The following is a 25,475-nucleotide window of genomic DNA, read 5'->3' as shown; positions in this document are numbered from 1 at the left end:
TGCACCAATTGTAGCCTGGGTAACTTTTTTGGGATCTGCCACTAATAGCCAAAGGCGAAGGCCTCATTCTCTCTTTGCCACTGCATGTGTAGAATGGCATGTTGGCAATTTTTTTTTTATCACTTAACTTTTGCTCAGTAACACTTCTTTTTCGCTTCAACACAGTAATTTATTTATTTTTTTGTTTTTTGGACTGATTTCGAAACACTGTGTAGTTTGACATCGCCTTGCCCAGATGACGTACTGGGAACACTAACATCAGGACTGGTGACAGAACCTGGTTGCTCATTCTGATCATATGTGGACTGCTTTGAATCCATTCTGAGCCCAAAGCACTGGGGAGTGCTAAAAATTATTTGGTAGATACTGCTGACAGATAGTAATTTTGACAGCCAGAAATATTTAGGCAAAAATAGTGTGGGACACCCAAAAAGCACTTTGAGTGCCAAATATTGAAAAAAAAAAAAATCCTCTATCCTCCTCTCTTCTATATCGCTTTTTGTTAGCACAATTGGATTTAGAATATTGTATTCTCTGTCCCTGCTCTAATCAGCCTGTGACTACACCCTGCTCTCTCCCTTTGTCAAATGGCGATGGATTGCAGTCGTGTATTTATAATCTTCAAATATCGCGAGAACCGAGCCCCGAGATCCGACGACGTCACAATGATGTTCGGCTTCGATTTGGATTCCGAACGGGCGGGAGAGTTCCGAGCCTACTCGGTTCGGTACTCGGATACCTAAAGTTCGGGTGGGTTCGGTTCTCGGGGAACCGAGCCGGCCATCTCTAATAATCAAACACTCCCCTATCGTACCTAATACACACACACTCTTGAACCAGAATCCCCCAACCTCACAGTGGTTCACAGTTATAGATCTTGCAGATGCTTTTTTCTCTGTTCCTATCACAGAAGATAGTCAACTGTTGCTTGCATTTAAACACAAAGACAAACAATATACTTGTACAATATTTCCACAAGGTGCCGCAAGCAGCCCAAGCGAATATTCAGAAGCCATGGCCCTGGTATTAAAAGACTGGTTGCCATGTCTTGCTTCTATTATAGTCACACTATACGTAGATGACCTTTTATTATGTGCAGATACACATGACACTTGCATGTAAGACATAATTTCACTTTTGCAGTTCCAACATGACAAAAATTGTAAGATCTCAAAAGACAAATTACAACCAGTACAACAACGTGTAGAGTTCCTAGGACACTGCATCACACATCAGGCTAAACAGCTGACAGAACAAAGGAAAGAGGTGATACAAAGAGTAAAAACACCTAAAACCTTTTAAGGAACTAAGGGCATTCCTAGGCCTATTAATATACTGTAGAGAATTGATTCTAGCAGAATCCAATAAACTGCAATTATTATATGAGGTGTTGAAAGGACCGATGCAACAGGACCCATCACACTCACGGAAACAAGTGTTTCAACTTAATGCCCCAGCACTTGCCCTGCCAGATTATGACAAGCCCTTCACATTATTTTGTCACGAGGTTAGTGCACATTCACAAGGGGTACTGACACACACGCATGGCTGCAAGCAAAAGCCACTCGTATATTACTCCATACAGTTGGACACCCACCTGTATAAAAACAGTAGCTGCAGCTGCCCTAGTGCTCGAAAAAAGTACAGATTTTGTACTAGGACAAGCACAAGAAAAACATCTGTCAGCGGCCAGATTCACTAAATATGAAGTTGTATTCCTCACCCCAAGCAATGTCATCTTAAAATGTTGTAAAGTATTGAATTCTACTATATTACTTCCACAGGATTTAAAAGATGGGAGGATAGATCAAGATTCCTGTATGGATCTAGAGGAATCTCAGTTTGGACAAGAAACTATACACACATAAATTGTTTCTGAACATGACTGTGTAGAAATAATTAGGGAGGAAACTTTGGGTTTATCTGACATTTAATATACACCACTGCCAGATGCAAACATCATCCCTTTTGTAGATGGCTCACACTACTAGGGATGTGCTGTAACCACACGCACAGAAATAGTAATTCTGCAGACTCTCTCGAATCACATGTCAGCACAAGAAGCTGAACTAAAAGCCCTGACACTTGCATGCATATATGCTGAAGCCCAGAAAGCAAACATCAAGCAACATGATGCTTCCCCTTTTTGAGGCTTGTGAAACAGACAATGAAGTACAAAACTGTCTGTGCTCCTGTAAGGTGCAGAAACAGGAGGGGTGTGGAAACATATGCAATAACAAACAGGGAAAGTCTGATAATGATTTTCTGCATATGCATGACCTTATTCTTTAGATTATCAGCAAAGCTCATGCTGGATATGCACTCAGAGCCCACCAATGAGTCGACTATACTCTTGGGTAGCTGTTCCCTTATCCTTCCAAGAGATGCTACAACTTCCACATAAATGGATATACAATGCCTCACTGATAAGTCATTACCTTAATGAGCCACATTATATTCCAATAAGCCAATTATAACACCCCCCAGATGTGTGTTTTCGAGTAATAGCCACTTTAAAGGTTAACACATGAACTTTTGGTTTTCCAATGCAAATCCCACCGTTAATTTGACACTAGTTGTGACTAACACATCAGCAGGTATCACTGATTGCAGAAAATCAAAATTAATATACACAAGAGTGGGAAAGGATAGCAATCGCCTTACAGCTGTAAAGCTTAGAAAATCAGGTAATAAAACACGAATGTGCCTAGAACACTGGCAGAAACTGGGCATAAATAGAAAATACAATAATGAGGAAGGAATTAAAACCTGTCTCCCAAAAAGCAACCATAGGCTTTCTGCTATAATGTTCACACTCACTGGTACCTGGCCCTGTCAGCCACCAGAAGACTTTTACATCATATTTGGGAAGAAAGCTTATAAATGGTTGCCTTTTGGATACACATGAACATGTACTTTGCTAGACTCACTGCAGAGACTATATTAATACCACATAGAGAACTGAAGGCCCTAGTCTCGGGATAATCAAGTCCTGTGCACCATTACTGAGACAGAAGAGAGATCAGAGGTGCCTTTAAAAATAAGGGAAAGTACAAAGACCTATTTCACATGCTTTTGGAAGAATGTAGGATTGTCGGTGGGAAACATTTTCACACTGGGCACGGCAGGGACAGCTCACACTCTTAAGCAAATTAGGAATCTGGCACAGCTATTAGACAACATTACTGAAATTTGTGATGAAACGTTCAGATATGTGGGTACAGAGTTGAAAATTATACATAAGGAGCTTGCACAGCATCGATTGATTTTGGATTACCGTATATACTCGAGTATAAGTCGACCCGAATATAAGCCGAGGCACTTAATTTTACCACAAAAAACTGGGAAAACTTATTGACTCGAGTATAAGCCTAGGGTGGGAAATGCAGCAGCTACTGGTAAATTTCAAAAATAAAAACAGTGCTGGATATCGTTAACACTGGGCTCCCAATAATACAAACGTGAGGTTGTAAATAAATATATCAAAATTTATTGTTCTTTAAAAATCAATAAAATTATATAAATACATAATATATACCCATATCCTAATAAATTGTACACAGATGGTTAAACTAAATCCTTTGCACTTGGTATCAAGCCTAATAGGTGAACACAGATATAAATAACATTCACTAAAGACAACTCCGATCATTAATATAGAAATCAATGAGACAGTCTGTGGATACTAAATACATGTGCCAGTTCCGTTTATTCTCCTTTAGAAGGTGATGAGCAGTTACTCCTAAGTGTTCAGAACAGTACGTAATTTAGGCTTTAGTAATGCAAAAGATGCTGCTGATATAATAGCTCAGATAAAGATAAGTTTGATTTTGTTTGCTGAAAGAAACATTTTAACAGAACAATACAATTTGCTTTGTGTGATTTAACCCTTATTATACTTGAAGTTTGGGATGTTTTTAGACTTTTCAATGGTTTCACTGTTATGCAAAGGAATCTTCAGACACTTATTAATAGGTGACACAAAATGAAAATATTGGACTTTAGAAAACTGATGCAAATAATTGCAGTGGACAAGTCAGGGTACTCACATGTGTCTCTGATCAGCGGGGCTAGATGGAAATGTCCCGGTCTTTAGCTTTGACTGACAGGCTCCTTTTCATTTAACTTTATTGTTCCTTGTGCAATGAACACACAAAAACGGGCTACAATAAAATGAAGGCTGACAGTGATCCACAGAGGCTGCAGATGCCTGCAGATGAGCGGGGGAGACTGGAGAACGGAGACCAGGTAAGTGGGACTCGAGTATAAGCCGAGGGGGGCTTTTTTCAGCACAAAAAATGTGCTGAAAAACTCGGCTTATACACGAGTATATACGCTATCTTACAGCACAGACAGGTGTATATTGTCTGACCTTTCTCACACACAGGATCTGCTGCACGTATTTTACTAATAATAGCAACGCAGGTCCAGATGTTATCATACAACATATGGATGAGATTAGGGAACTTAAGAAAAATTTTCTGACGAACATACGAAGCCAGGGTGGGGATTTGATGTCAAGGGCACATCTTGGCTCAATCCCACCAATTGGTTTGGAGGGATAGGTGAATGGATATCTAGTATATTATCGCTAACTGTAAAAGGCTTGGTTATCTTATTATTGTTCTATGTAGAAGTAAAGCTTGTAATATGGTTGATAAAGAAGTTACTGACACTTCAATTTTGTTCTTTTAAGAAACAAATGATGACACCAGAACTTCCAGAGGCTCTTATGATCGCAGATATAAGTGAAGATCTGACATCAGAACAAAGTAGTGAATTCCAGATGCTGCAGCTATCAGAAGGACCCCCTAGGTGTATCATTTGTGAGAAACTATTGAAATCAACAGAAAAAAGTACATGCATCGGGTGCAAGACAATTGCCAACTCATTGATCATTTATTAATACCAGCAAAACACACTCTTTGCCCGCTCAACAAAAAAATCATGACCCCTCTGCCCCTCTGGTTCCTATACCCCTGAATACATTCTATTTGCCAGGAGAAACAGAACTTTTTGCATATTATAATTAACTTCTTTTTTTAATTTTTGTACAACATGGTATTAGTTTACTTATATGTGTGAACTGATCCCATTGTTCAAATAGTATAAAAATTCCACTCTTGCTGCTATGGTCAGAGATTTCAGTATTGATATTTTAAGCTAACATGTTGGCTGCGCTGCCCAATTCAATCTTAAACTAATGTTTTATTAAATAAATGCATTTATTTTCACCTTAAGCAAGTAGATCGGACAATCAATTTTCATTTTAATAAAGGACAAGGTCAATGCCAAAGAATGTCAATTTGGATGGTTCAACATTATGTAGTTCAGCAAAATGCTGATATAGTACATGGGTAGTACTTTTAATTTTCATGTGCCTTTGGTGTTCATACATTTGCTTATGATGTGTTCTAATAGTCCTGCAAGTTCTACATAAACATTGTAATAAATACACATTACAATATTGGCAGTCTAAGCTTCCCTTTACACATATGGAGTGCACATATTAATTTAACTGAATTTAATTTAATTTCACATATGTGGTGTCAGATTTCGATGTTGACAGTAGAGAGCCTCTATCAACATTGCCTACCTTAGATCACAGTGAGACATCATATAACTTTTCTCTTAAGCACTTCATAAGAAAAAGGGATTCCCTATCACAGTCCCTGTGAAGGGTACAATTCTTTTGAATCCTCAAAAGCTTCCTTTTGGAAATTGATCTAAGTCAACATCCTTATGACTACTGCATGCATTTGCATTTACATCTTTATTCCTCATGTACTATACATGACATTTATTATTATACTAAATAATTGTTGTTTTCTCCAAATTTCTCCATACACAACGCAATGAAAATGCCCACAGTCAAGGGAAGCACGGAGCCAAGGATGAGAAAAGGAAAATTATAAGAATGTATTTCAAAAACTTGCAGGTGTAGTTTTCAATCATGAGATACATTTTTTCTAATATGGAAAGAACGGTCAAACACCTGACCTCCTTTTTAAAATGTATTTTATAAATTAAATTATTGATTATTCTTTGTTGCTTTTAAGTTTCAGGTTTCAGTTTCAGTTTTTTTGGTATTAAATCTTATAGTTTCTAATACAATAATATTTCATATATTTCATCAAAGCACAGTCTAATTGAGGCCATTAATCTATAAAAGTGTTTTCATGAGATATCCAGGTTGAAATTTTGCCCCATATCATTTACGTATCGTACACAATAGCCACATTTGTATTTGTTTCCCAAGTGATCAATTTAATGAATTTACAGTTGTGAGAAAATTTAAGTAATGAAGTATTGCAAGAGAAAGGATATTGGAGAAGGGTTTAAAGAGTAATTCTAATTTTCTCAATATAGTGGTTTGGTAGACCAAAATCTAAATGAGAATGTGTATTTTACACTTGTCGTGCATCATGACTTCTAAAGTCATGCATAAAGTATTTGAAGTCCCAAGTGTAAATGCCATCATATTTTTTTAGTTTTTTTTTTTCTAAAACTTTTAGTACACAAAATTATGGGAACGTCACAACCATAGACACATTACAACCCTAAATTAACAATCATTCAATTGTTTTTCATTTGACATTAAAATATTAATATGTATTTGTTTAGCTAGATAACACAATGAACATGTATCATACGTATAACAACCATACACTCTAGTAGACAACATACTGTAATAATGTGCTACATTGTAATATAGATGCTGGGGAGAGGGATGCATCAGAGCAAGATGTGAGATACACATAACATTACACAACATAGGTAGAAGATATTATACGGTACTGTATTTTATTATAGATGCTGGTGTCAAGAACAAAGATGTGACAGTCTTCATTCTTTAATTTTTTCATTTCTGGCACCTCCTCCCCTCCACATCCAATACATTTTAGGGTCACACAAGGCTTTGTTCTTGGCTCTTTATTTTTTTCATGATACACCTTTTCTATTCGGGAACTTAATGACTCATTTGGCATGCAGTAACTGCTCTACAATGACAACACCCTAATCTATACCTCTTCCCTGACCTCTCTCCTTTTGTACTATCTCATGTAACCAACTGTCTTTCTAATAGCTCCACATAGATGTCCAAACACTACCTAAAGCTAGGTACACACTACAGAATTTTCCACCAACTTTTTATGCCGATCTATTTTACATGCGATCGATGTTCCGATCGCTCGGTCCATGGACTGCATACACACTAGCCTTGTTTAGGACGATAAAGGGAAGAGCGGACGTCCCTTTAGCGAATATTTACAGCCATGTTGTCGTGAGCAATGACTGTAATTTTGTACTCACTGTTGTGGATCGGTCGGAAGTTTATATACACTACACAACGGAAACGAGATTGGAACGAAAATATTAAACGGTACAACCAACCAAATGAGGCGACAATCGTCCATTTGGGCAGACTTTCGACCATCGTGTCACTGCACACACTGACCCGACTTTTAAACGAGCGGTTGTATGTCGGCTGATTTAGCCGATTATTGGATGAAAACTGTGTAGTGTGTACCTAGCTTAAGCGCAACATGTCCACAACAGAGCTTATCATCTTCCTTCCTCCCAGAGTCATCCTCTCTCTTCAAATCTTCCTCACTGTTAGTAATACCACAGTTTCCTCACACTTGACTCCAGCCTCTGCTTTTTTCCTCACATCCAGACTCTCTCCCAGTCCTGTTGACTCCACCTTTGAAACATTGCCAGAATACACCCTTTTCTTACCCAACATGCTACCAAAACTGTAATCCATTCTCTTAGCATATCCTGTCTTGGCTACTCTAACCTCCTGCTGTCTGGCATTCCCGACACCCATGTATACCCACTTCAACCCATTCTAAATGCCACTGCTAGACTAATCTTTCTTCCTTATAGCTCCAAATTTGCTGCACCACTTTGCAAATCCTTACACTGGCTCCCTGTGTCCCTCAGAACCCAATTAAAATTGCTCACCTTTTCCTACAAAGCCCTCTACAAAACCACCACTTTATACATCTCAAATCTCATATCAAAATACTTTTCCTTCTGCCCTCTTAGATCACCTCTGACCTGAGCCGTGTCTTGTCTCTGGTAGCCATCTCTTACTCCAGCCTACAAGAATTCTACTGTGCTGATACCTACTTATGGAATTCCCTACCATCAGGTTTTCCTATAGCCTTCAAATCTTTAGACGCTCTTTGAAAACCCATCTTCTTTTTTTTTTGAGCTTACATTGTCCCTGATGACACTTTTCACACTAATGCATCCTCACAACTGTCTCATTCTCCACTCTGTGCTACACTTGCCGCTCTTGTTTCAGTTATGCCCTTTTCCATTTAGAATGTAAGCTCTCTAATGAGACCCTTTGGTTTCATGTATGCATTTATTTTGTCTACCTGGTGTGTCCTTGCTTTATGTAAATCCCTACTGGACAGCAATGTGGGGCTCTGTGGTGCCTTACAAATCTGCAATATTATTATAAATATTATTAATAATAATAATAGTAGTAATAATAATAATAATGATGGCATGTGGATGCATCCAATGCAAATATGCATCAAATGTGTAACATAACATTAAACTCAGGTAGACAACATATTACTCCTTATTTCAAATAAATACCTATAACATCAAATGTACAGTCTATTTTATAGCATAAATCCCAGTACCATTTACCCTGTAGATGGCACAATACCCAATTCACAAGCAAAGTGGCAACTGCAAAGATGATGTGCTTCAAATACAGTTGGCATATTACCATGCCATGCGACCCTACCTTCCACTACCATTTTATGGAATTACTTTGTTTTAAAATAAGTCAACAGATATTATCTTTCTCTAATGAAACAGAGATCTATATTCATTGACTGGACAGGTAGTTTAGATTTTCAAAAATGAAATACTTTTTACTTTGGGCAATTATATCCATTTGAAAAAAAGGATTATTTTTTATAAGTATCTTTAATTTGATTGCATTGAAACAACAACAATTTCAACAGTTAATGTTATGGTTCATGGTCTAAATGGAAATTTAGTGTTGGTGGTATGGAAAATGTAAGTGAATGGAATTTAATAGTTTTGCTATCAAAGCAGTAGGGGAACTGACGGAATTGCATATCACTGTATACAGGCCCACTTCGACAACTGGTTATAATAATATATCATAATAAACTGAAGTGTGTTATCTTATCTATCTTATCTTATAATATTCACTTACCCCACAGTCATTGGCTCCATCTCCACACATCCCAACAAAGTATCTAAAACAATGAATTTAGCTTAATTAGAAGCTTGTGTAAATCATATTTTATATACTTTTTACTACTAGTTTGAACACTTGTCTTTAATCGTTGTTTTGTCTTTTAATAATAGAAATGCTACTGTACTAAGGGTTATGTATACAGAAGATATTTAATATAGGTCTATAATTCTCTGTTGAAGAATAGGAAAGTGACTCTATTAGTTAGTACCATCATGTAAGTTAAAAGCAAAGAAATGAAAAACTTAGTTGTGAGATTCTTTTTTAAACTTACTCTAATTTTTGGAGTTCTTCAATTAGATTAGATTTTTGCTTTGGAGTCATTCTGGCAAAAATGGTCCCATTTAACAGTATCTTCAAAAAGTATCAAAAGGAAAATCAAACACAATCTTACAATACAGTATTTTCAACATATTACTTGCAAAAAATGTTCTGGTAATTATGAATCATGGCCCTACGTTATGTGCTACTGAAGCAATAACCTGACATTGCTATATTCATGCTTGTGAATTGCAGATTTCTAAGATAACAGTAATGTACCAGCCCAGACTTACTTAAATTTGAAAGAAAATGTTGGGCAATAGATATTGTAGTGGACCATTATTATCTAATTTTGCTGGTGAACACTGCAACAGTGTAGAAGACATCAAGTCACAACTTGATTTAGCTTGTCGATATGTATCATGTCCTCAGCAGTTCATCCAGCATATGCAATATGCCAGGGTTTCCCAAACCCAGTCCTCAGGGCTCCCTAATATGTGCAGGTTTTCCATATCTCCTTGCTGGAGCACAGGTGTATTCATTACTGACTGACACATTGTAACAGATCCACAGGTGGTCCTAATTATGTCACATGTGATCTGCAAAACCTGCACTGTTGGGGAGCCCTAAGGACTGGGTTTGGGAAATCCTGCAATATGCCATTACTACCCTGTGACCTAACTCTAAAGTGTCATTATTTACATATTTGTATTTAGATGTCAGTATAGTTTGTTACCTTTCCATTGCTTTTGTTTCTATAAATCCATAAATATCAACCCTCTCCTTTGACAAATGTAAAGTCCTCAGCAACTGTATGCTAGTTAGCGATACCCAGGAGTTTTTTAAGAGGAGCATTTGCCCTAACCCAAACAGAGGTCCCAATATATAACTACCTAGTAATGGTGCCTGAATAGGAGAGACCATATAGGAGCTAGAGTTGCTTGACCACGGTGTACCAATGAAAATGTAAGTAAAAAAAGTTTTAATTTTGTACTGCTTTAAAAAAAATACAGTAAGTGAAACACTTGGGATATAATCACAAGTTATTAGTATTTATTATACAGATCATATAACTATTGAGATCTTTGCTGAGGGCTGACTTATGATGAAACCCTAATATATCCTGTGCCACTAAAGAGTGTGATACCACATGTCCTATATATTTAGGTCTTGTTTTCCCTACGGTACAGCGCAAATAATATTTGTATTGTTTAGAGGCACATATCAGTCCATTCTTTTTTATTTTCTATTGGAACTGATCTAATATAATATTAACTTAACAATGTATAAAATGTTCTTAATATAGGTTATAGAATATTACTTAGTTTCTATGGTGGTGCAGAGATCATCTATTAGTACGGTTCTTTCTCTTTTCCATAATCGCCGTATCTTCTAACAGAGCTCTCCTGTTATCTAATTATGGTGTGATAATGTCTGACAATTCAATAGCTAATGGCAAGGGACGTGCATTTGTGAACTCATGGGGGCAGCGCATGACATCACTGGCAGGTGTATCAGATCTAGGAAGGTCCAAAAGTATGACAGAGATCAGGCAAAGAGGTTGCAGACTCAACTCCCTAAATTTACACATAGCCTTCAATTAGCACTGCAATTAAGCATTTTCTGAGGTTAGTGTTCTTTTCATTAATGGAAAATTCAGTGGATGATACAAATTTTAAAATTTTGAAAGTGTTTACTTATGCTGGGGTTCTATGACTTCTCCAGATATGTATAGCCAACTGAATCTACAAACTACAGGGCATTTAATATGAATTTCAACTGATTTACTAAGGATTACAAGTGTTTAAAGGCCTGATTCATTAAAGGACATAAACGGTGATTTTGTGCAATCCGCACAATCACTCTGCACATGTACAGAATCGGACCGTACACCACAGAACAAAGGCACATCTATTTATTTTTGAGCGCAAAGGACACTTACGACAGCCTATAATTTCAGGAAGGAAACAGGGAAGGGGCATTTGCTCATAGTCAGTGTACAGTAAGGGTGTGCAAATCTCGAGCACACGAAACAGCATTCGATTCTAGCTCTGGGCATCTCTTGCTCCAGCTACAGGTCTAGTCTAAGTGCCGATTACTAGTGATGAATGCTGTGTATGCGTGTTATTACATGTGTTTGTTATCAGGAGCAACTGTAAAAATTATTTTATGCACAGTAGACATTCATAACATACTAATAAATGTATTTCATGGCAAAAAAATATATTTTGAAAACATTTTAATGTTTAATTATTAAAGCCTATTAGTTTTCTTTGTTTGTGTGATTTTATATTCCACATATGGACGTATCTTACAGAGTCTTGTCTAGTAGAGCAGAGCAGACCTACACCCGTATTCACCACCACATGTTGCTTCACATCTGTCACATCTGCTCCTTGCTGAATACGGGTATACATATACCCGATTTACGTGCGTCTTGAAACAAACACAGATTGCGCTCAGTATCATGCCGTAATGAATCAGGCACTATGACTTTAATTTATTTTGCTGCCAACTCTAAGGAATTTTCTGTGCCTAAGCTGCCTGAGGAGACATTTTTTCAATGCCACTTGAATAAAAGAAGACATACCTTTAAATAAAAATATGGAGACTTTACTGAGCCATGTAGCACCATGAAGCATATACATTCAGGCAAAGCTATAATTTTATACTTACATTAGGTAACAAGTTGTAAAAATGCTGATTAATAATCTGGTAGGTCTTTCCATCCAGCACAAAATGAAAGTCCCCCAAAACAGTGGAATTTTTAATCCATCCATCAGTAACATTAATTTGTGAATCCTGAAAAAAATATATTATTAAGACAAGTCAAGGCAACAAGCATTCACAGCAAGATACTCAGTAGCAATCATGCTACTAAATATAAAAACGCACATGCACAGATTCTGGCTTGAAAAACCCTGTTGCTCTACAGTGCCCATGTGCCAAGGTCTTTAGGACTATAAAGCCACAGAATCATCCTACCAGACACAACCGTTTCACAAAATTATTTACCTGGGATTGGTTTTTTTCAGGGAAGTCATCCTCCTAACTGCTCTCACCATGCATACTACACTACGGTATCCAATGCCAGAGTAATGCAACTATGCAGAAAATTGTATTTTGGCATTTGAAATTGTTAAGCATAACTTTGAGTAATCATTTCCATTTCATTATACTGACTGTACTGCTGTAAATAATATTATCTTACGAAAAGTACAAAACATACTTTTGGTTTTGAAAGGTTTCCTTTGGTTTGGTCTTCAGTCATGGATTTCCAAGTAAGTGATGCAGGTAGATCTCTAACTGGTTCACAGGCCTCCAACATAATAATGTCACTATTATCAGAAATCATCCCTGAATTTTTCCCAACTGTCACAGCGGTTTGAAGATTATCGCCTATAACAAATAAAGATTAGTGATAGCTTGTGCAAGTAGTAGTATTTATATGAACAAAGAGATAATGAGAGTATATATTTAAGCACCCTTTTAGTACACTTTTAGTAAAAGCACTTTGGAGCTGGTAACAACAGCATGCAAATGTATATATGGAGACTCGATACTTCATGAATTAGGATTGTTGATAGACACCTTCCGATGTTTCCACAGAAACTTTACTCTATACACATAAAAATGTATTATTCCAAACCCACTTCCATTCAATAGAGATGGAATAAATGATGACAGCATTCAACCCTTCTGTTCATATAACCTTCCAACTACAGGGTGATGAGGGAAAAAAAATAAAACTTATCAATATGACCTGTACTGACTGCATAAACAAGTAGTAATATGTGTATTAATATAAGCCTGGGTTGAAAATGCAACTGTCCATTAAAATTGTGCAATATACTAGACCAAGGTTAAACATTTCTACCAAAGTGTGACTGTTATTTACTAAACTACATTTATAAAGAAATCTAAAAGAAAAATAATAACACTCTCCTATTTTTAATATAAAACGGAGATGCCTAAAATTAAGCAGATTTACATAGTCCAAAGACCTGAATATTAGTAAACTAATTTTTGATTGTCGAAGTGATGTAAATAACATGTATGGTTATTAATCTAACCTAACTCTGACCCATTCAAAACCAAAGTTGTTACTCTCCATTACAAGAAAAATAAATAACCAAGATTTGCTACCTGTGACCATCACAGTTCTAATGTTGGCTGTGTTGAGCTCCTGCAATACCAAATTTGTCTCTGGCTTAAGTCGATTTTCCAGGATCAGTAAGCCTAGAAATGTGAGATGAGACTCCACTATTTCCCTGTAATATAAAAATAAATAAATGCAGTTTTAAATATAAACATAATACAAGCTACAATAAACAATCATACACATTGGCCATTTAAATCATATACATGATCCAAAGCATGCAAGGATATTATTTAGCCAATTGTCACATAAAGCACCATAGGCCTAGGTTACGCAAGTGATAGTGCCCTGAGATGAAGTTGGGAGTGATCTCACAACTTCCCTATGGATATTTTATACAAGTTTCAGACAAAGTTGTAACATGCAAAAACCTCACTTTGCTGATATTGTATTGGGGTTATACAGCTATATGATGCTTCCTTACTAGTGTATATTAATACACTTGGAGGAGCCAACTATTGCAATCTAACAGTTCTTTGTGTCCTTTGTGTTTGTATAATGGTCTAGTGGTTATCAAAATTTTGACCAATATTTGAGGTTTGAAGAGTTGAATCAAGAGACTTTCAATCAATTTGAGGTGAGTGAGGGGTTCTCTCATCATGGACCAATTAGCAAATGAGGAAAACAAAACTTTCTTCCTGTGATTCCAATTACCGGAAAGGCTCAAACATGTATCTGGTTATTGATGGAAAATATATTGTCACTCAAGGGAGCAATTATGTTGTCCCTTAGCTACACTGGACAAGGTGGATGATATTAAGGCCCCTAACACTTGTCTGGGAGCTAATATATGGTGCTACACTTCACTATAACAATGGTTGCAGCTAGGTTAACACCACCACACACAGGGATTGAGAAGACCACCTAGCATGTAGACTTTACAGTTTTCAGCTAATACAGCTGGGCCAGAGCATAACAACACTCTGAGCTACATAACAGGTAAGCTTTTACTTAGCAATCCACTCAACTCCCTAAACAGCCCTGATAGGTTGCATAGAAAAACAATGTAATATGATAAATTTAATTGACACCAGTACATAAAAAATGGACCTAATTTTACCTGTCTACGTCAAATGAATTTGGAAGTTCCTCTTTTTGTAGTGATCGATATGCCAGTCCAATAACTCGAAAACCTTGCATTGTGTAGAAATCAAGTTTCTTGGAAAAAACATGTGGAACTGTTTAAGAAATAAGACAGGTTTATGTCTTAATTAAAATTAATTAATTCAAAATAACGTAGAATAGCTATGCTATTCAGCTAGTTGCCATTGTTAAAGTGTCACAAGACAAATATGATATTAGATACAGGGAGGTAAAAAATAGTACCAGGAAATGGGAGTTCATGTGTTACCTGTGAATATGAGCTTTCATCTTTATATTCCTATTTTATGCTACTTGTTGTTGCCATATTTTGATGTATTGCAGAAAAGTCATGCTGTTTTGTTTATCTGGTGTGCAATGAATACAGTACTTTTTCCCATGTGTCCACCTGTCTTATTTACAAAGAACCTAAACTTACAGATCGGTATTATAACAGCCATAAGAGCAATGCCCAATGCAACTCCCTCAGCACGTGGTCCTTGAAAAACTTTAAAGCCATTAATTCATAGTTGCCAATTGTTCAAAATTTTCAAGGAAAATCCTGTATCACAAACATATTTTTTTTCCCTGGAAATGCTCCGTTTTCAATGTTGACCAACTGCACTATACAAATATTCTGCATGTTAGATGTGATTATTAACAGATAGTCTAATCTTCTAGACTTTAGAAGTTAACATTTTTTGAAAATGAGTATTTGTAATGCAAAATATTCTCTCTTATCATATTCTGAAAACATGGCAGGATTGGTATTGTTGTCCTCCAGAGGTCCGTATTGTACGTGTGTAGATGCACAGGCTCAGCAGGAAAGTGTACCTTGAAAATATTTTAAGATGTTGGATAGTATGTTACCATGTGATAACTTTTTAAATATGATTTGGCCCATAAATATGTTCTCATAATATGTACAATGGTCAGTTCAACAGATATTCTGAAACCTAGCAGTTCAGACATATTATACATAGTGTAAATTGAAAATTTTGTACTTAGAGATGAGTGAATTTGCAAAACTGTTCCATGAAATATTCATCTCATTCCACATTTAGCTGCAAAAATTATCATATTTTTGCTGGCACAATTTGCCCTTAAGCATTCACAGTCTTACCCCAAACACAACACATAGCAGAATAAATTTACCATTGTTGTCCCAGCTCTATTTATTCTATGAATTATGAATTTATAAATACAGTCCAAATTGGCAAAAAAAAGCAGAAAACGTATATATCCCATGACTGGAACTTTTGCATGGAATCTCTCTGGATCTTTCCTTGTACTTCATGCTTCCTTTTAACAGGAGGGTGTTATTAAATGCCTTTCTGCAGAAAATTATGATCTTTATTTGTGAAGCACCAACATAGCATTCAGCAATGTACACTGTGTGGCATGATGCAAACATATAACAGTTAACAATTTGAAACGGAAGGTAAAGATGGCCCTCAAAAGAACTTACAATCTAAGAAGTGGTGAAAACACTTAGTACATAAGGTAGCGGAATAACAATTGTGGCTGCTGGTGGGGATACATCTTCATGGATACAGCCACTGTATGATAACACCTACATGACAACTATGATTATGTTTGACATTTCGTGTTAATGACTTTTAAAAATTAGTGATTAAGTTTAAACTGTTTTGCAGAAAGTTCCAACATTGTTTCAACAAAGTAAAAAGCTAACAGTAATTTTCACTGTCTGCAGAGTTATATTCTAGTAAATAGGAAAGAGGGATACGTGATATAGGAGTTCATACTACAATCTTGCACTTGACAGTGGAAACTTGAACTACACAAATAGATAAGTTAGAAACAGCTTTAATGTACTATGGGTTTCATTTACAGTTGGACCCATCTGCACACTGAATGCAGGTAGGAAAAGATGCACGCATGAAAAAGTGTACTTGTGTATATGTTGAACCAGACGCATGATACGTCCAACAGCTGACAAACAGTAACATTTGTGCCAGACATAAGAGTTTGTATACTTATACCCCAGGATAGTATGGATATGTTGCTTAATGGTGTTAGTAGTAAATGCTAAAGTCTCATTTTCCTATTTGTACACAATATAATAATGTAATAAAGTGTCATAAACACAAGATAGAATATTATTTTAATAAATGTGAATTATAATATGTAAATAAATACAAACATATCAACCTCTGTTGTTTACCCATTCAAAAAACAATTGAGAATTTTCTTCCCTATTGTAGTGAAAATGTAAATGTCAGTTACGTAATGTGAATAGATGGCTGCAACATCATGTCATAATGATGCCATGCTAATTAATTAAATACTATCAGTAGAAGGGTTTATTCACAGTCAGCCAGAAGTGACTGTATAGTGCTGCTGATCATCATCATTGGATGTTGTTTCACCAGACCTGCAGTACCAACAAGAGATACACCTTTTAAAAAGCGTACATGCAGAGTAGTCTAGGTTTAATTGTGTTCCAATTATGTGAATGACTTTACTCTACGCAGCTTGGCTCACCAGCTTCTCTAGGTGTAAGGTGACTTAATATGCAAAACAGACTACATGGGGGTTGACTCCATTAGATCCAACGCTTTCCTCAGAAATCTTTGGTCCCGCCTACTAATTAACAAACAAGCTCCCCTCCTCCCTCTCCCCTGACTCCAGTGACTACAATACAGAGTTGTTTCTACTGCATAATGTACAAATATACAATGCAGTGTCCATATTGGTGAAGAATATACAAAACTTAATTATGTTGGCTAGTATACAAAACAGAGACCATTCTGGTCACTAACATACAAATTTCAAATGATTATATAGGTAATAGTAAAATACAAAGCTCATTTTGATGACTAGTGTACAAAAAGATCCTAATTGTTAGATGTTTAATACATAGTAAGTCATGTCTAAAGAGGCGCAGCAATGCCACATGTTGACCACGCCCCCGACGCTAAGTGGCCACTTCCCATCGGCGGCACACACCCCTTTTCCTACTCATCACTGTATAGAGGCCCAAAAAATTGCTTTACCGGGACCCAAATTCCTATTGGCAGCTCTGTTTTCGACATATGTGTGTAAATATGCTATTTTTAAGTGCGGCTACTTAGAGTTTAGCTTTTACGCATATGTGTCCCACTAAGCATCAGCCCCTTGGTGTGTACAAACATAACATATAAATCATACCTCTAAGTTGTCTGGAAGGGAATTTCCTGCTGTCCCAATAGTTAGGACCTTTGTTCCAACTGCAAGGAATATTGCGAGGTGGCCAATGCATGCACCAGTGGCAGGTAATGTATGAGATTTTTTAGGGGAGATGAGGGGATTTCGGGATGGCCTAGCATTTCTGAAGCACTATAAGCACACACCAGTGTGCTTATAGTGAGCTGCACTGGGACAATGTTGGGAAGTATGTGTAAATGATCAAGATTAACACAGCAAAACAATGATGTAATAATACCACATCACACATATTAAATCAAATGTGCTAACAAATCGTGGTAATTCTGTGCACAAGAAAACAAAACAAATACAATAAATACAATATAATAAATATAAATAATAGTTATAATGTTGGATGTCACATACTTATTGACTTGTTGGTCTCTCACTATTGTTCTTGCTGATACATTAAATTATTGGACTAATGCATAATCCACAACTGTCCCGAATTCGGCAGCACAATCCCGCTGTCCCGCCCGGAAACATATTTGTTCCTCAGGTTGGAATGTTGGGAGGTATCTTCCATTCAGGCACTGCAGTGTTTGGAGGGGAAGGAAGATTTATAATGGACAGCCTAGTGCTTTACAGCACTAGACAGCCATCTGGGGGCTGTAGCCACACCACAATCACAATGTGGCCATGCCCTCCTGTCCCACTGATGGGACTGAAATGTTTGGAGATATGCTAATGGAAATGTATATAAAAAAAATTTGACACTTTTATATCGGGGCAGTCACTAAGGGGTATTTTTACTAAAGTGTGCTTTTGCAAAACCGCATGTTATATGGTGATATTGGAAAACATAAGATTTATAAAAGGCCAAACCACACATAAAATAGCATTTATTTTTAAACCACATGGTTTGAAATCGCCATCTAGACTTTTTTACTATGGTGGCTATACAAACTGCATGGTTTATGAAATGTCAGATTTTTTAGAGATAGTTCTTACAGGCAAGATACCTGAAATTGCATGTTGTTTGAGCTATCTTGCCTGTCAAAACGTAAAAATAAATAGCTAAATACAGAAGGGGCGGGGAGATGATTGGGTCCCTACGCCTGAATAGCACTGAGCCCTCCTGGTATCTCTGGCCGGCGGGCACCAGGGTAATATTAATAGAATAGCAATACTCACATTCATATTAATAAAACTAGTAGTGTCCCCTTGCACATTCATGAAAATAGCAGTCCCCCCATTCATATTAATGAAACAAAACATCCGCCCATAATAAATACTTACTTGACATCTTCAACCTATCTTGGTCTGACATAATTCAATGGGGGAAAAACCCCCAAAACAGATTTAATAGAAACAATGCTCCTGAGGAATTAAGTAAGGTCCAGCTAGTACGGCTAGTTAATAGCCTGGAATCCAATCAGGAGCAGTCTCTTACCTTGACATGGCACTGACACTAATGTTCAGGGCCGGAATTTGTCATCTGGCACTTCTGGCAAATGTCAGAAGGGCTAATGGCTAGTTGGTCCGATCCAGCCATTCGCATGCCTGCTCGAGCAGCAGCACCTCCCTGCGCGCTGCTCGGCTGGCGGAGACTCACTGACGTGCAGCCTCTGAAAGTAATCACATGGGACAGCACCTGTCACATGGTGCGCTTCCCATGTGATTACTTGCATTGGCCGCACATCACTGAATCTCTGTCCGCCAAGCAGTGTGCAGGGAGGAGCTGCTGCTCGGATGGCTAGATTGTGAAGTGAAACGGATGTAACAAGGTAAGTGTAAGTGTGTGCAGTATGTTAATATGAGGTGTGTGTTGCCACATTATTTCAATATGGGGTGTGTGTGGCCGCAGTATTCAATATGGGATGTGTGTGGCCGCAGTATTTCAATATGAGGTGTCTGTGGTGGCAGTATTTCAATATGGGATGTGTGTGTGGCCGCAGTATTTTAATATGGGGTGTGTGTGGCCGCAGTATTTCAATATGGGGTCTGTGTGGCCGCAGTATTTCAATATGGGGGGTGAGTTTGTGTGGGCGCGATATGTCAATATAATATTTGAGGGAAGGGAGGATCCTAATATAGTGTGGGAGGTAGGTTATTTAAGTTGAGGTGTCGGAACCTTTAATTTAATGCTGGAGTGGTTTGGGGCTATTAATTGAACATGGGACTGATTTTGGGTAGGAGGGCTATTTATTAAATGTGCATATGAATTATTTAATGCTGTGGTGTGGAAAATGGATATATTTATTAAACGTAAATGCTATTTAATTAATTGCTGGGACTGTTTGGAGGAAGGGAAATGGGTTTTGATTAAATGGGTATACAGTTAATTTAATGTTGGGGCTGGTTGGAGGGAAATAGGTCTACTTATTAAATGTAAATATTATTATTGTTGGGAATGGAGGGAGGCCTAATTATAAAACATGGGTGCTATTGACTTAACACTGGGGCTGGTTGGAGTTTTCTAAATCTCATGTACCCATTGTTTTTCCAAATAGGGTATACAACATTCCAGGATCAAGACAATCCTGGAATGTTGGAGTTAAAGCCACCAGCAGCCACAGGTGGTGAAAGTGGCAAGACAGGTTGGAGAGAGCAGGACAGTCTGCCATCTGTCCTGAATCTGGTGGGTCAGTCCTGAATTTGGGTGACTGTCTCACTTAATCAGGATTTGGCCCAACTACAAGCACAGTTGGGAGGTATGTCCTGCTTCACAATGTACTGCTTCTGAAGGTAGAGCTGTGTGCATCAAACAGTAGTGCACACAGTATTGCCTGTGTATTTGTCTAAAATGTATCTAAAATGATAACCATGTTATATAATAGGGGCCCTGCTGTCTTAAATACCCTGGGCCCACCGAGCCCGAATCCACCTCTGGTTGGGGGAAGGGAGCTCATAGCTGCTCCCAGTCCCCAGACAGGACACAGCCTGCAGAGCAAGCCGAGGAGCTCTAAGTAACACAAGATTTGGTACAAAAAGCTTCCCTGCTCACTCTACAGGAAGTTCCCACCCTGATAGATGTCAGCAGCACCAGAAGCATAGATAAATACAGTGGGCTGGGAGTGTCATAATGTGGCTGGGAGGGCCTGATAAATATAATGTTTTAATACAATATATGTATCAATGCCCCATGTTGACCTCTCCCCCAGCACAATATGGCCTTGCCCTTTTTCGGCACGGCAACACACAGTTTGTGTGCTACTTTGTGTGGACAATTTTTGGAAGGTTGGTGGCTTATCCTGGATACTCTCATCGGGTGCAGAGGAATCGCTTGGGGATAATTTGGACTTAATATCCTATTTCTACATGCGTTTTTTACTGCTATCTGGTACAAGCAACTGGAATCCTTTATGTATGTGACACATTCATGAGTTTTAACCTATTTTTATTAAATACAAGTGTTTTTAAGAAAACATATTGCACTAGATCCTTTTTTTCTTTTTTCATGTCATTGGTGATTACAAGCGGTGCCGACTCCCCTGGGTGGATCGAATTGTTTGAACGTCCATTACAAGTACCCATTACGTGAACATAGGGAGGATTCACTATGTAGGTTCTATTTCTTTTGGGGAAAGAACCCGTTATAAGAAAAGGGATTGGACGGCTGTATACAGGGCCGCCATCAGGAGGGTATGGGGGGTACTCTTGTACTGGGCCCGGGGTCACCAGGGGGCCCGGCAGCTCTCTTATACTTAAATTTTCATTCATTCGTTTTTGTTTTTTTTTTATGCATGTTGTTTTTACTCCGACCACAAAGGGGCGCCCCGACGGCCGACAGTGAAGCAGTCCTGAAGTAAATCACCAGGCTGCTTTTCACTGAGGGTGAGCTGCAGCACAAGCAGGAGGGAGAGAGATCCCATGTAGCTCAACGTCCTAGAGCTCAGATAGGCTGCTCACAGCTCTTCTATTATCAATGAGGAACGGACAACATCAGTGTGAGAGGTGAGTTGACTCACATATAGGATTACAGAGCAGTTTTTAGTGTTTGTAGTGTGTCACAATTTGAATTGGGGCACTACTGTGTGGCATAATATTATCTGGGGACACTACTATGTGGCATATTATCATCTGGGGTGCACTACTTGGCATAATATTATCTGGGGACACTACTGTGTGGCATATTATCTGTGGGCACTACTGTGTGGCATATTATCATCTGGGGACACTACTGTGTGGCATATTATCATCTGGGGTGCACTACTTGGCATAATATTATCTGGGGACACTACTGTGTGGCATATTATCATCTGGGGGCAGTATTGTTTGGCATAATATGTTCTGGGGGCACTTGTTTGGTGTAATATGATTGATTTGGGGGCAGTATTGTTTGGTGTTTGGTGTTATATGAACTGAAGGCACAATTGTTTGGCGTTATATGAACTGGGGGCACTATTAGGCACCCTCCCCCTAGACGTTGCTGTACACGCCCTTCCGACAGTGAGCTGCGGTATAGAGTATCCCTCGCTCGGTGTCCACACCCTAATGAAGTGTTCAGCGCACTCCTATAGGTAAGTGACCTGAACTGAACACTCTGAGAGAGTACTGAGCTAATATCAGATCATCATTGGCAACAGAATTTCCTTGTGGAGTAAATCTGCTTGCCAGCCTACTGCGTCATCTTTCTATGTCTTATAACATCCAAAATTGTATTTCATCCTCATTATTTGGTAGTATTTAAGGATTTTATTCTTGTTATGAGACCATGTTACATGTTTATGATCTGATTCTACTGCAGAACAGTGGTACTTTCACATCTGACAGTGCTGCTGTCCTTGCAATATTCCAACACTGGCATCTTTCTTTTATTTCTCTACCTGATCACTTTTAAGCAGGTACTGTAAGTAAATTCATTAGGTATTGAATGGATTATCCTGCAAATTTGGAAACTCACAGTTCCTTTCTGCAGAGCATTTACTTATTATTTTAACTCTTTATCATCATCATCATTTATTTATATTGCGCCAACATATTCCATAGCGCTTTACAATTGGGGGCAAACACAGTAATAAACAAACTGGGTAAAACAGACAAAGAGGTGAGAAGGCCCTGCTCGCAAGCTTACAATATATGGAAGCCCCTGCTTGCTAGCTTACAATATATGGAAGGCCCTGCTCGCAAGCTTACAATATATGGAAGGCCCTGCTCGCAAGCTTACAATATATGGAAGGCCCTGCTCGCAAGCTTACAATATATGGTTTAAATATTATAAACATGTTGTACATCTGTATGGAACACCAGCATTTTATTCATGCATATTAGTCCCTGTGTAAATTACAATATATATTAGCTACCACATACTCGCACACGTGAGGAGCAATTTAGTCAGAATTCAATGCTTGATGGTATAGGAAGGGGAGAGGGACGTCTGAATGAATGACTTTCGTATAGATAGGAGGCTGGCATGGCCTGTCTGTGCGGTGTGTCAAATGTCTTTTTGTTTACACAATATAGTCACACTCCTCTTACATGGCAGTTTTCAGTTCTACATTAATAAATACTTGGGGTGTAGCACAATACTTTATAACCTTTCTTTGTGTCTGCTTACTGTGACTCCGCCTACCACTGCATGTTCCGTTTGCCTCACCTGCAACTGATAACTGATGTGGTTATGGATAATCAAGTTAATCCCGCCTACTTTTGTGTTGGACCAGCCCACTATTTGGTCCCGCCCATGTGAGGCCACTTCCAGAATTTTTTCCAGGGCAACTCTAAGTTCCCAATCCGCCCCTGAGTGATGGTGTGGTGTGACCTGACGTCACACTGATGTTCCCGCCGCCGCTGTAAGAATAAGGAGCAAGGAGCAGCAGCTGCAACATCTGGGTAAGTATATTTTAAAGATATTTTATTATCACATTTTTTTTTACTCTGAATTTTGTAGGAGACTAGGCTTTCAAGTATGATAATGGGTTAAGCTGTATTTATTGAGGGATAATAGTTATTTTCTCCCTTAATGTCATAATTGAAAGTTGTTGTTTTTTTGGGTTTTATTTGGGGGGGGGCATTCACCAAGAGGGGTGGGGGCGTTCCTCAGGGGGGGGGGCTGCCTGTTTCATTTGTACTGGGCCACACGATTTCTGATGGCAGCCCTGGCTGTATATCTCCAGATATTTATGCTAATTATGTGGAGGAGACGTTATGTGTTTTATTGGTTGATTTAACATTTATCAATGCTGGTATTCAGCATAATTCTATTCCCTGAAAGATTGCGATTAACTATTGTATCTACTGGTGAGGGACCAATGGCGCTGAATTGAATCTCAATTTTTGTTTTTCTGTTTTCCATTTCTTTGACAATTTGTGTACTTTTGTCATTTGGGATTTTATTCTGCAGCAATAGCATATGAAGCACTGAATATTGATAAATTTATTTTTATTTATGGAGGACGGCCCCAAAAGTTCACTGTACCTGGGCCCCAAATTTCTCTTGCCAGTCCTATATATAGCATTTTCTGATACTGGTAAGCCCTATGCTGCAAATACAGATTCAAGCTGTGCGTAATACATTTGTATCTCACGGGACGCCGTATAACAATGAGCTTTGCAAAAAGTACTGTTACATTATTATTTTTATCTGGATCAGAGGTAGGTTTGTGTGCTTTAAATGCCAGGGCTGATTTTTAGTCCCAGTCCGACCCTGCTTATGTCCCATTTGTACCCATGGTTTTATTTATTTGCTTTATGTGCAACAAACGCATTCGTGATTAGACAAAACAGCAGGTCATTTAGGGGTTTTCAAGCCGCTATGCAATGGAAGATTTGTGTATGTTTATGGTGTATGCATAGCTCATATTATAATTAGAGATGGGCGGGTCCGGTTCTCCGAGAACCGAACCCACCCGAACTTTGGGTATCCGAGTACCGAGCTGAGCAGCTCGGTACTCTCCCGCCCATTCCGAATCCAAATCGAGGCCGAACGTCATTGTGACGTTGTCGGATCTCGGGACTCGGTTCTCGCGATACTTCAACTTTATAAATACACGCCTCCACAGCAATCCATCGCCATATGACAGAGGGAGAGAGCAGGGTGTAGTCATAGGCTAATTAGAGCAGGGACAGAGAATACAATATTGTTCTTGCAATTGCTCTAACCAAAATCGCTAGTGCAGAGAGGAGGATAGAGGTTTATTATTTTTTCTTCATATTTGGCACTCCCCAGCGCTTTTGGGGTGTCCCCCATAATTGTGCATTAATATTTCTGGCTGTCAAAAGTCATATCTGTCAGCAGTATCTACTAAATAATTTGTAGCACACCTCAGTGCTTTTGGGGTGTCCTCCCTAATTGTGCATTAATATTTCTGGCTGTCAAAAGTCATATCTGTCAGCAGTATCTACTAAATAATTTGTAGCACTCCTCAGTGCTTTTGGGGTGTCCTCCCTAATTGTGCATTAATATTTCTGGCTGTCAAAAGTCATATCTGTCAGCAGTATCTACTAAATAATTTGTAGCACACCTCAGTGCTTTTGGGGTGTCCTCCCTAATTGTGCATTAATATTTCTGGCTGTCAAAAGTCATATCTGTCAGCAGTATCTACTAAATAATTTTTAGCACTCCTCAGTGTT

General features: G+C 38.2%; 1 protein-coding gene across 1 annotated transcript in view; it reads right to left on the bottom strand.

Annotated features, from left to right (window-relative positions):
* LOC142143180 (putative cation-transporting ATPase 13A4) overlaps positions 1-25,475 on the bottom strand; it is a 149,130-nt gene that overhangs the window by 66,957 nt on the left and 56,698 nt on the right. Inside the window, exons 18-23 of the mRNA XM_075200889.1 lie at positions 14,734-14,851; positions 13,661-13,785; positions 12,744-12,913; positions 12,191-12,316; positions 9,528-9,607; positions 9,212-9,254 (exon numbers count right to left, since the gene is read on the bottom strand). Of these exons, the coding sequence (XP_075056990.1) occupies positions 9,212-9,254; positions 9,528-9,607; positions 12,191-12,316; positions 12,744-12,913; positions 13,661-13,785; positions 14,734-14,851 (662 nt within the window). The remainder of the gene's footprint in view (positions 1-9,211; positions 9,255-9,527; positions 9,608-12,190; positions 12,317-12,743; positions 12,914-13,660; positions 13,786-14,733; positions 14,852-25,475) is intronic.

The sequence above is a fragment of the Mixophyes fleayi genome, chromosome 3, assembly GCF_038048845.1.
Source record: "Mixophyes fleayi isolate aMixFle1 chromosome 3, aMixFle1.hap1, whole genome shotgun sequence".
NCBI lineage: Eukaryota > Metazoa > Chordata > Amphibia > Anura > Limnodynastidae > Mixophyes > Mixophyes fleayi.
Note: the sequence above shows the minus strand (reverse complement) of the source record. Positions and strands in the feature narration are given on the sequence as shown.